Here is an 11288-nt window from a genome sequence, read left to right as displayed (position 1 = left end):
ATGCATGCCGCCCCTTCGGAAGCTGAGACAACAGACACGAGAACGCAAAGGGAAGGTCTGGGAAAATTGAATTTTTATTGAAATTTGCCAAATTGGAATTCGCCCGATCGGGAAGTATGCCCGGCCCAAGAAGGCGGAACCTAAAATTCAAACCTAACAATGCCGCGGCCGTCCCTTCGCCAGTACCTTACAACGACAGGCGTGGAAACGGGTCTGTGTGCAGTCGCATTTGTTTGAACGTTCGCGCGGCAATGAGACAAGGCTCATACTGCAGAAAACTTATATAGAGAGAAAGAACAAAAAAGTTCACTTAAGTTCACTTTTGGCCAAACATGAAATTGCTGCTTTTGTTGGTGTGCTCGTTGGCTGCGGCCAACGTTGTTGTTGAGTATGTGACCGTCACTGCGTTCGTCACCATGAAAAAGGGCCAGCTTGGCGGGGCCGGCCCAAGTCTGGCAATTGAAGAAAGCTTGTGGACTGAAACCACAGAGATCGCAAATGCGGTCAGCACGCAGTCGGCTCCGCAGGAGCTTGAGTCGAGCCAAGCGGCCGCCAGTCCTTCTCAGGCGGCTGTGCCTTTAGCCGCGGCTGAAGTGTCCAGCGAGCCAAGTTCGTCGCCAAGTTCGTCTGCTCCTGCCCAGTCTGCACCTGCTCAGTCTGCACCAGCCAAGTCTCACGCTCATGCTCATGCCTCGTCTGCACCAGCGCAGTCTCACGTTCATGCTCATGCCTCGGCTGCTTCGTCTGCACCAGCCCAATCTTCCTCTCAAGCCCTGTCGGGCTCCTTCTCCGGCGACGGAACCTACTACGATACCGGCATGGGCGCCTGTGGCACCACCAGCACAGACTCCGACTTCATAGTTGCCGTCAGCAAAGACTTGTTCGACCAGTACACGCCCAACGGCAATCCAAACCACAACTCCTTGTGTGGCAAGAAGATCGAGGCCTTTTACGAGGGCAAGTCGGTGGAAGTCACTGTGGTGGACCGTTGCGAGGGCTGTGCGTACGGAAGCTTGGACTTCTCTCCTGCGGCCTTCCGCCAGTTGGCAGACCAGGGCTTGGGCAGAATCAAAATCACATGGAACTGGGCCTAGAGTGGACGAGCTTTGGCCAATTCCCGTGGACGGCATCGCTACTCTGGCTGAAGATTCCTTCAGTCTTTGCACCTGGTCATTATCTACACTATGCATCACCATCCTTTTGCACTATAGAATATCCGTGTCGTGCCTCTTATAGATCTGGCATCATACCACTCTCCTTATATCACAAATTCAGTACAAGCCCGTGGGGCAAATTCACTTCACATATACGTCACATCGTCATATCTGCCTTGTATTTCCAGTAATTTCAGCTAGAAAATGCCGAAATGATCGAAGAATCTAACTTACATTTGATCATTCGTAATAATATACACTAGCCATCGTGTTATATGTCTACGTATCTAGATCAATCTCTGACTAGTCTGTGTGTATGTACTGGGGTAAGCGGTAAAATTATTGACGGTTTAGACGTTTCGAAAATAGTACTCGGGCGAGTCCTAGAAAGATATCCCGATTTAAAGTTTCTGATTGCTGTATTTTAACTATAGACTGAAAACTTTAAATGAATAGCTCTACCTTATTAATCATCCAACTCTCTCATTATATGCTCTACTCAACCAAATGCTAATTGTATATTAGAACTATAATGCCCTAAAAATACCACTAGCTATTGCTAAACATAATAATAAACTTCATAAATTTCATCAATCATTTAATGAGTATCACAATCGGCTACTGCCAGACTAAATTTCAGGATTTCCTTTTAATGTGTCCAGATATTCTTGAGAAGAGCCGTGGTTATATCAGACGGAAATTGATACTAGGACTATCAGATAATTTTTGGACTGTTCACAATGATTACTTCGTTCCAAATCAATGCAAGCTAGCCTGATAAACATTCATCACACGATGGAGCTTCGATCTACATTGTTCATGTTCTGTTGCAAATTTGTTCGAAACTAGGCCAACTTTAGTTTTGGTACGTTGATACGCATCTTCAATTAGAAATGGCAGAAGAAGCATCTCCATGAACGTTGTTTCTTGAAATCTACTCTCGCTTGTCGTCACAATCTTTGTTCCTCCTTTTCATTATCGAAGTCTATTATGCAATAAATTGCAAAAGACTGAACAATATTCGAGAAAATAGGAAAGAAAAAAGTTCGAACACATTTTCAAACAAATAGTCTTATGAATATTTGAACGTCACTCGGCGACTCTGACCTTCGGTCAGGTCGTCTATTCGTTTGCTGCCTCATACCGTTTTTCTTCTTTTTCTGTTTGGTTTCATTATCCAGTGGTTGAGTGGATCAATTGAGCATTTCAATACCGCACCAATATAGTCTGAATATTACATTTCTCATTTCTACAATACATTCGAAATTCTACATTACTTCTACATTTCTAAAATTCTACATTACATTCTACATTTCTAATTCTACACTGTACAATTCTATTTTCTACATTCTACATTCAAAAATTTAATACTGGATCTCCTCCGCAGCAACTAGAAACCTGTATTAAGTTTCTATCCATTAATAATAATTTACCTGCTGTTAATACAGATGATGATAATAATAATATAGCTGTAAAGAATATATCATTAAACTAATATAAATGGAATATCTTTTACAGGAATAGACAAGATATCTAATACTACTTTATAAAGATATCTAATACTTCTACAGCTTCGCATTCTTCGCGATGTCCTTAGGCTTGCGTTTCTCTACTATTTTCTACTTTTCACTTCCTTGTATTCCTCTATCATCCTCTGTCATCTTCTTTCCTCTTCTTTCCTCTTCTTTTCTCTCCTTCTCTTCCTCTTAACTGAACCCTTTGTGCAATAGCGTCAGCTCACTCCTGGGCTTCTTACTGAAATCAGAGATCAATCCATGAGTCTCTGAAAGAGACATCAGACAGAGTGAATCTTCAAAAGAGGCAGAGGTGTTGGACACTTGAGTAGCAAGATTGATATATCGGGATGGATGATCCTTGGAGAAGAATCCATCCTAGAGAAAAATGGTGATCTTATTACTTGAGTCTGTTATTAAGAGACCATTGTCCAATGTGGCTCAGGGCTTTGTTGAGAGCTAGACAATGACTTGTTCATTGTATAGTTGTGGCATTTGCTATGGCATTGCCGTAACAGCTTCCATGGTAGCTGAGAAGTGCTCACGGCATTCCCATGATAGTAATGGAGAGAGTACGGCGATGTAGTAGTAGCCAAGAAGTAATTTTAGTTCAACAAGCGTCATTGCTCTTTTAACAAAGAATAGCCAACGGCATGGAAGCTAATAGAAACAAAGAATAACCAACGGCATTGAAGCTAATAGAGTTTGAACAATGCCACTGCCAAGACCTTCTGGAATGGCTAACGGCGTTTTGCGAGTGCCGTTCATACGGCACTGTTAAACAATGTGCCACAGTATGTTTTGAGTTCCATCTTCCAGAAGTAGGAATTAAGAGGAGAATTTAGATAGTGCGCATATACATCACTGTAGCTGGTTCTCAACACTCCCCTTGAAGATGGACTTCGATATTATTTATAGTTGGTCAGTAGGTCTTATACCTGATGCACATCGTTGAGTAAGTTTGTGAACTGTGGATCTGGTAATGCCTTCGTAAATATGTCTGCACAATTCAATTTCGTAGTACATATTGTAGAAGTAAGGGCGAGAATTGTATTTGTTGTTTAACAAAGTCGACTCTGCGTCGAATATGTTTAGTTCCCTCTAATGCAACTTCCAGCTGTACTGTTTTGATAGCTGGTTGGTTGTCACAGTATAGTTGTGTGTTGTGTGTTATCTTTATGTCTTTCATTAAGTTTTGTAGCCAAACACTTTCGCCAAGGATGTATTGCACCAGACCTATTGCTTCGTTGTTTTAGTGTCAGCGAAAATAAAATATGTGTTTGTTTTATTTTGTTTTATTTTTCTTAATTAGCAAATCATCATAAGCCCCCTGGTCAAGTATGTGCGTGACACTACCATTGTTAGTCGGTTCGTTATGATCATGCCAGCTGCCATTATTCGTCCTCCCGATCATGTGTCCAGGAGTGGTGTCTTTCATACCGTCATATATGAAACATCCTCCACCTTCCAATCGCATGTTGGCATAATGAGCACTTACTATACTTATAATAGTGAATGCCACGATGGTTAGATAGCTTGAAATTCTCATCATTTTCGTGTTTGCTCAGCAATATGGTTAAATTGAATTCGGGTAGCCACTTAGCTAGTGATATGTGAATATGCACAGTCATCTTATTTGATAAAATAATAACCCGAAATAACTGTGAAGGAGAAAGTGATATAGCGTCTGCTCTATGCACTCTCATATTTCTAGCTGTTGAATAACAGAACCAAAAGAGCACTAGAGGACGAGCTAGGGCGAGTACCTTCAGTGTTGATAGTTGGGTTTGACATTTCAGATAAGTAACGTATAGTTAGGATTGACATTTAGGGATGGGATGATCCTTAGAGAAGAATCCATCCTAGAAAAAAGGTGATCTTATACTTGAGTCTCTCATGAAGAGACTGTTCTCCAATCAGGAACATAGGGAATCTCCTGATTCCAATTTAGGAGTTGTCCATGGCATCGCCGTAGCATTGTCTTGGCATTTCCGTGGCATTTCCGTGGCATTGCCGTGGCATAGTCCTACCATTTCTAGTATCCTCTTCTATTATATCAGTGAAGTCCTCACGGCATCAGAGAATAGCGTACGGCATTCCCAAGAGATTTGGGAAGGACACACAGTGATGACATAAGGGAAGAGCTCACACCACATGTCATGATGTCAGACGATTGCGTACGGCAAAGATAAGTGAAGGCCTTACGGCATTTGTCAGACATCATACCATTGCTCACGGCAATAGAAGTGCCGTACCTACGGCACACCATCTTATCATATCGGAGACCAATCTTCATAACGTAATTTTAAGAGAGAAATCAGAAAGTGTGCATATACCTCACTGGCTCTCAACAGTAATCAGTTGTGCACCTACACCATCGCCAGCCGCACACCTTCACCGCCATGGACTCCGACGACGACTTTTCTGCACACCTGGCGGAGCTGGACGTGCCGCTTTCGCCCGACTCGGACGGAATGGCCCGGCGCACACGCGCACGCGCCTCCGAGCCCAAGCAGGCCGCCTACGCCTGGGAAGACGAGTACCAGCGCACATGGGACATTGTCAAGGACGACACGCTGAGACCGGTGGAGCTCCTCGTCCAGCAGATGGTGGACGCACGCAAGGCCAAGCTCAGCCGCAACGCCGCCACGCCGTTCCAGCGCGGCATCATCCGCACGGTGGTGGTGGTGGTGGATGCGTCGCGGGCCATGCTCGAGAAGGACTTGCGGCCCACGCGCTTTGGCGCCACGGTGGCGCACCTCCAGGACTTTGTGGCGGAATTTTTCGACCAGAACCCGATCGCGCAGATGGCCGTGGTGATGATGCGCAACGGCGTGGCGTCCGTGGTCAGCGAGCTCAGCGGCCTGGCCCAGCTCCACATTGAGCGCCTCCGGGCGCTCCGCGCGCGCCAGCACACGCTCGAGCCCAAGGGCGACCCGCTGTTGCAGAACGCGCTCGAGTTGGCGCGGGCGCTTCTCACGGCCGGCGGCGGACCGACGTCCCGCAGCTCGCGCGAGATCGTGGTGGTGTTTGGCGCTCTTTTCACGCTGGACCCGGGCGACATCCACCAGACCATCGACTCGCTTGTGCGCGACGAGATCCGCGTGCGGGTGATAGGGCTTGCGGCGCAGGTGGCCATCTGCCGCGAGCTTGTGGCTCGCACCAACGCCGGCGAGTGTGCGGGCTACGGCGTGATCGTGGGCGACGCGCACTTCCGCGAGCTTCTCATGGCGTGCGTGGAGCCGCTTGCGGTGGCGCGGCGGGCGGCCGAGCGGGCCACGGGCGTGCCGGTGCTTCGAATGGGCTTCCCGCTGCGGGCGCCGGCGGCGCCGGGCATGCCGGTGTTGTGTGCGTGCCATCCGCAGGGCGGCGGCGCCGACACGGGCTACTGGTGCCCGCAGTGCCGCAGCCGCGTGTGTCTGCTTCCGTGTGTGTGTCCCGTGTGCGGGCTCATGTTGATCTTGCTGACGCACTTGGCCCGCACGCACCACCACTTGGTGCCGCCGCCGGACTACGAGGAGACAAAGGAGACAAAGGAGGCGGAGGAGACAAACGACAGCAACAACGACAACAGCAACGACAACAGCAACAGCAACAACGATTCCAGCGGGAACTCCTCCGAGCGCTGCTTCGGGTGCCTTGCCCAGGGCGACGGGGCGCTCGGCGCCCGCTACGCCTGCGCGGCCTGTGGCCAGCGCTTCTGCATCGACTGCGACGTGTTTGTGCACGAGGTGCTCCACAACTGTCCGGGCTGCGAGGCCCGTGCGGCATGAGGCTTCGAGCAGCAGAAAGATTGGCCTTTGGCCTATCTTGGCTATCCTGGCCTCCTGGCCTCCTGGCCTCCTTTACTGCCACAGTTGACTGGTCATTCAATGCATTCTTAGAACATAATCAGACGCTTAATATATACTTCTCATGGGTTGTATCGAATTATCTTTGATGGCCATCATTAACGGCTAACCAGGAAGTCGTTAATGATGTGAAATGATAATAATCAGCGTAAAAAATCCAAATGCCATTAGAAACTGATTATTTCCGGAATTTCGTGAACTTTGCCGTACGATTCATCTTCGCTGAAGATGCTGAAGTAGAACGTACTACAAATGTACTACAAATGAAATCTAAGATGCTGAAGTGGGAAAGAATTACCAAAGAAATTTAAAATGCTGAAGAGGGAGAGAATTGCACCACAAAAGAAATCTAAGATGCTGAAGTAGAACTGTACTACAAATGTACTACAAATGAATCTAAGATGCTGAAGAGGGAAAGAATTGCACCACAAAAGAAATCTAAGATGCGGAAGTAGAATTGTACTACAAAAGAAATCTAAGATGCTAAAGTGGGAAAGAATACAAAATGAATTTAAGATGTTGAAGTAGAATTGTACTACAAAATAAATCTAAGATGCTGAAGTAGAATCGTACTGCAAAATGAATCGAAGATACTGAAGTAGAACTGTACTGCAAAATGAATCGAAGATGCTGAAGTAGAATTGTACTAGAGAATAAATCTAAGATGCTGAAGTAGAATTGTACTACAAAATAAATCTAAAAAGTGGGAATGAATACAAACTAAATCTAAGATGCTGGACTGGGGAACTATATACAAAATGAAAGGTAGATTTTGAACCAACAACAGCTCTTGTTTAATGCCAGATAATCGTTTGCTCATCGAAAGCATTTCTAAATGTTTGACAAACAGACGGGTCTAATGTTATATTCCAGTTTAAATAAAATTAATGAACCAATTTATGTATAATGTCCAAAATCAAGTGTCCTTTCAGCATTCTGATTATATCACCGTATGTTGTGTGAAAGTAATTGCTAGTTTAGTTACTGCTACTGTTTCCATCTTTTCCTTTCTTCACTTCTACCTCCCAAATGTTCTCTATCAATTATCGAGTGTTTATTTGTACATAGTGCTACTTGTTACCCCATGCGGACGAGCCGCCATCGTTACCCCAAGAGGAGCCCTTGTTCGAGGAGTTTCCCCATGCTGAAGAGTCACCTTTAGAATCCTGGTTGCCCCAGGCCGAGGAGCCACCGGACTTGCCCCACGCAGAGCTGTTGCCCAGCTTGTTGCCCCACGAGGAATTGTTTCCCTTGTCTCCCCATGAGGAATTGTTTCCCTTGTCGCCCCAAGCAGAAGAGCCACCTTTGTTTCCCCACGACGAGCTGTTGCCCTTATTTCCCCACGACGACGAGCCGCCCTTGTCGCCCCAAGAGGAGGAGCCGCCCTTGTTTCCCCATGCAGAAGAGCCACCGCTGCTGCCCCATGAAGAAGAGCCGCCCTTGTTGCCCCACGCGGACGAGCCGCCCTTGTTGTTGCCCCAGGCCGAAGAGCCGCCCCAGGCCGAGGCGCCGCCGCCGCCGCCCCAAGTAGAGGCTCCTCCAGCAGCAGGCGTTTTGCCGCCCCACGCAGACGCACCGCCAACCGCCGGCGTAGCACCGCCCGCCGCGGGAGTTGCGCCGCCCCAAGCGGACCGGGCGCCCGACGCAAACGCCGGCCCGCTGCCGCCCACCGGCCTCGTGTCCTGCGCGCCAATGAACCGCAAGTATGGCACGGACTCGCCGCGCACCATCACGCTCAATTTCGTCTTGTTCACCTTGATCTTCTTCGCCTTGGTGTGCAACTCGATCCGCGCATCCGTGTCGTCGGTCTCAACCACTTTACCCATAAGACCCTTGTAGTTGCCGTTGTTCACCACAACATCCTTGTAAAGCAACTTGTCACGGCCGCCCGCACGTGTCACGCCCGCCGTAGGCACTGGCGCCGCCTTGATGTTCGGGTTCATGCGGCTCAAGTCAGGGCCCAACGTCCGCGACACCATCAGGTTCTTGGTGGCAATGGTGCTCACGTTCAACGCGCTCAGCACGAAAAGACCCAAGTTTTCCTGGAGCTCGTGCGACTCGATGAAAAGCGTGTTCTTGTGGATGTGCACAATCACACCTTCCTTCTTGGCATCGCCGCTTTCACGCACAGTGTCGCCCACACGGATCGGAAGACCGTGGCGATCGGTGGCCACCTGCTCACGCCGTGTCATGCGGAGCTTGGCAGCTATACCGGTCGGCTTCACCGACACCACGCGCCCGTCCTGGGTCAAAACGCCAAACAAGCCCTTGTCCGCCTGCACAATCACACCAACCGTCTGGGCATTGAGCTGCACCAAGTCCTTGATTCCGTATTGCCCGTTGGCCATGTCTGCGCTCGACAGCGTGTCTGTGGCCTTGATGAGGTAGTTGGCAAAGACACGCACATCCTCTTTGCTCTGGTCACTCAATAACACCACCGAGTCACCGTCAATCTTGATCACCAAACCGGTCTGGTCCGCGTGCTTTCCCTCGACCACCTTGACGTGGTCTCCCGGCGAAAACACCTTGCGCAAGTCCAGCGTAGTCACCGTGACCTCTTGGCCCACAAACTGCGGGTCGGCCGACTCCGTCACACGCATGGTCACTTCATTTAGAGAAACACCCATCACCACACCAATGGTTTTCGCCTGCTCGCCGCGACGCACCTCCACCTTGTCGCCCGGCTGGAACGCCGACGCACGGCCGCCCTCGTGGTTGCGCGAGCTCTTCAAAGACGCCGCCACCGCAGCAAGATCCATTCCGTCTTCCTCCGTGTTTCCTGTCTGGAACCGGTCCAACTCCTCCAACGTCGGATGCACGTCTTTGGTCTGGATGAACTGCAACTTGAAGTCCTTGTACAAGAACCCCTCGATGTACTCGTCGCCGCGGTAAATGTAGCTTCGAGGGCCTCTTCCGGGCTGCAAGTAGTCGCCATCATACATGCGGGCCTCTTGCTCGCTGAAGAGACGGGGAACAGGACGCACCTTCAGCCGGATGCGCTTTCCCTCAGGCGTAAAGTCGTCGTTTTTGCCGTAGTCCAAGCGCGGCACCACTTTGCACCGCACTTCCAAGCCGTTTTCCGACAAGTTGTCCACCACCGCCAAGTCGCCCTTGTACTTGCCCCGCGTGATGCGCACATAGATCCCCGGCACGATTTCCACGTCGGACGATTTCACCTGCTTGAGCAAGTCTGGATACTCGCTCACGGGAACAATGATACGCTGCTTGGCGTATATGTTCACCATACCGTTCAACGCCCGCTCAATGGCCTCAGGCTTCTTGGCTTCCATGTAGATGTAGCCCTTGAACGCGTCACGCTGGAAAACAGACAACACCTCAAGCGGTTTGCCCAGGCGGGCCAAAGTGCGCTTCTTTTCGTAAAGACGCCGCACCAAATCCTTCTCGCGGCCCGGTGTGCACCGGATGGCGAAGATGGCCGGGTCGTTGATCGATGGCATCAACAACTTCTGCGACACCGTGCCGCTGGCGGTGGTTTCGCCTCGATACACCGTGTGGGTCTTTCTGTATCTCTGCTTCAACGTTTCCGCCAACTCTTCGGCGTCCTGGTCCTCCGCCTGCTGCCGCCGCTGGTCGTACTGTCTGTGGAGCCTGTCGTCCTCCAAGCCGTGGGCGCCTGTTTCCTTTTCCGCATGGTCGTCGGATATAAATTGCTCTCTCAACAATTCGGCCTCCTCGTCGTCTTCATCAAGCTCGTCTTCCTCCTCGTCGTCGACTTCGGCCTCGATATCAAGGAACTGGTTGGCCCGTCTTCTTTTTCTGCGCGACACGTCGTCGTCATCATCTTCGTCTTCATCTTCGTCTTCGTCTTCTTCGTCATTTTCATTTTCGTTGTCGTTTCCGTTCTCGTCATTGTCTTCGTCAGCGTTTTCCAATTCCTGCTGCGCGCTTTCGCCATCCTCATCGCCGTCCTCTTGCTTGGTCTCGAAATTGTGTTCTTCGTCCTCCTCCACAGGCCCTTCGCTAGTTAGCGCTGCCTGGGTCGAATCAATGTTTTCTTCTTTCAATGCCGCTTCCGGGCCGTTTTCCATTTCGTCTCTAGGACGTTTCACTCCCGCCAGAACGGTCTCGTGACCTGTGCTGGGCGTCGTGTTCCCGTCAGACATTTTTGTGTATGATCGGGAGGGTTGCGTTTAGAAGAAGATTTTCCTGTAGCTTTTTCGAAAGGTGGAGGGCGTGCGCGAACCGCGCGATCACGAAGCACAAAAGTAGACAGGCGCATACATAAAACAGAGGCATAAAGGGAACGACAGCTGAAAAATAATCCCGTCGTAGAAAGAAGCGATATGGGGAAAATAATTTTTTTTGAATAGTGCATTTGATGATATACTTAAGAAGAGACAAGTTTGCTGTCATGTGATTTTCTCGGTATTTCGAATTTGGTGTTTATCTGCCACTGATATCTTATAACCTGCCACTGATATCTTATAACCTGCCACTGATATCTTATAACCTGCCATTGTGATATCTTAATTGCAATGTGAAGTCGTACAATCTGTCATGACGTACATACTTGTCCAATGTTGTTTGATTTGTCAACTGTCTATTTATCTGGATCTTTCTCGATTGCGACGGTTTTCACCACTTCAGTCCATGTAAGTTTTCTTTGTTCCTCTACCATTTTGATTTAATATTCAGGCGAGAGAAGCGAAAGTAAGAACAACTACAGAAAAAGGGGACAGTAGATGGCACTTCGCTGGGCAAAAAGATGCAAAAATACAAGTTGAAGCGTCGATCCAGACGAAACAATA

General features: G+C 49.1%; 3 protein-coding genes across 3 annotated transcripts; 2 read left to right on the top strand and 1 right to left on the bottom strand. All coding sequences in view use genetic code 12, as the record gives it.

Annotated features, from left to right (window-relative positions):
- Positions 1–332: 332 nt before the first annotated feature.
- DAG7 (Dag7p) lies at positions 333–1094 on the top strand (the record flags this gene model as incomplete). The annotated part of the gene is made up of 1 exon (XM_002615988.2): positions 333–1094. The coding sequence occupies one exon, from the start codon at positions 333–335 to the stop codon at positions 1092–1094; it is 762 nt and encodes a 253-aa protein (XP_002616034.2).
- Positions 1095–5070: 3976 nt separating this feature from the next.
- Positions 5071–6441, top strand: FOB63_002931 (TFIIH/NER complex subunit; the record flags this gene model as incomplete). Its single annotated transcript, XM_002615989.2, has 1 exon — positions 5071–6441. The coding sequence occupies one exon, from the start codon at positions 5071–5073 to the stop codon at positions 6439–6441; it is 1371 nt and encodes a 456-aa protein (XP_002616035.2).
- A 1148-nt stretch (positions 6442–7589) lies between these two features.
- Positions 7590–10643, bottom strand: SPT5 (transcription elongation factor; the record flags this gene model as incomplete). Its single annotated transcript, XM_002615991.2, has 1 exon — positions 7590–10643. The coding sequence occupies one exon, from the start codon at positions 10641–10643 to the stop codon at positions 7590–7592; it is 3054 nt and encodes a 1017-aa protein (XP_002616037.2).
- Between the last annotated feature and the right edge of the window lie 645 nt (positions 10644–11288).

Source organism: Clavispora lusitaniae, assembly GCF_014636115.1.
Source record: "Clavispora lusitaniae strain FDAARGOS_655 chromosome Unknown tig00000078_pilon, whole genome shotgun sequence".
Lineage (NCBI taxonomy): Eukaryota > Fungi > Ascomycota > Pichiomycetes > Serinales > Metschnikowiaceae > Clavispora > Clavispora lusitaniae.
Note: the sequence above shows the minus strand (reverse complement) of the source record. Positions and strands in the feature narration are given on the sequence as shown.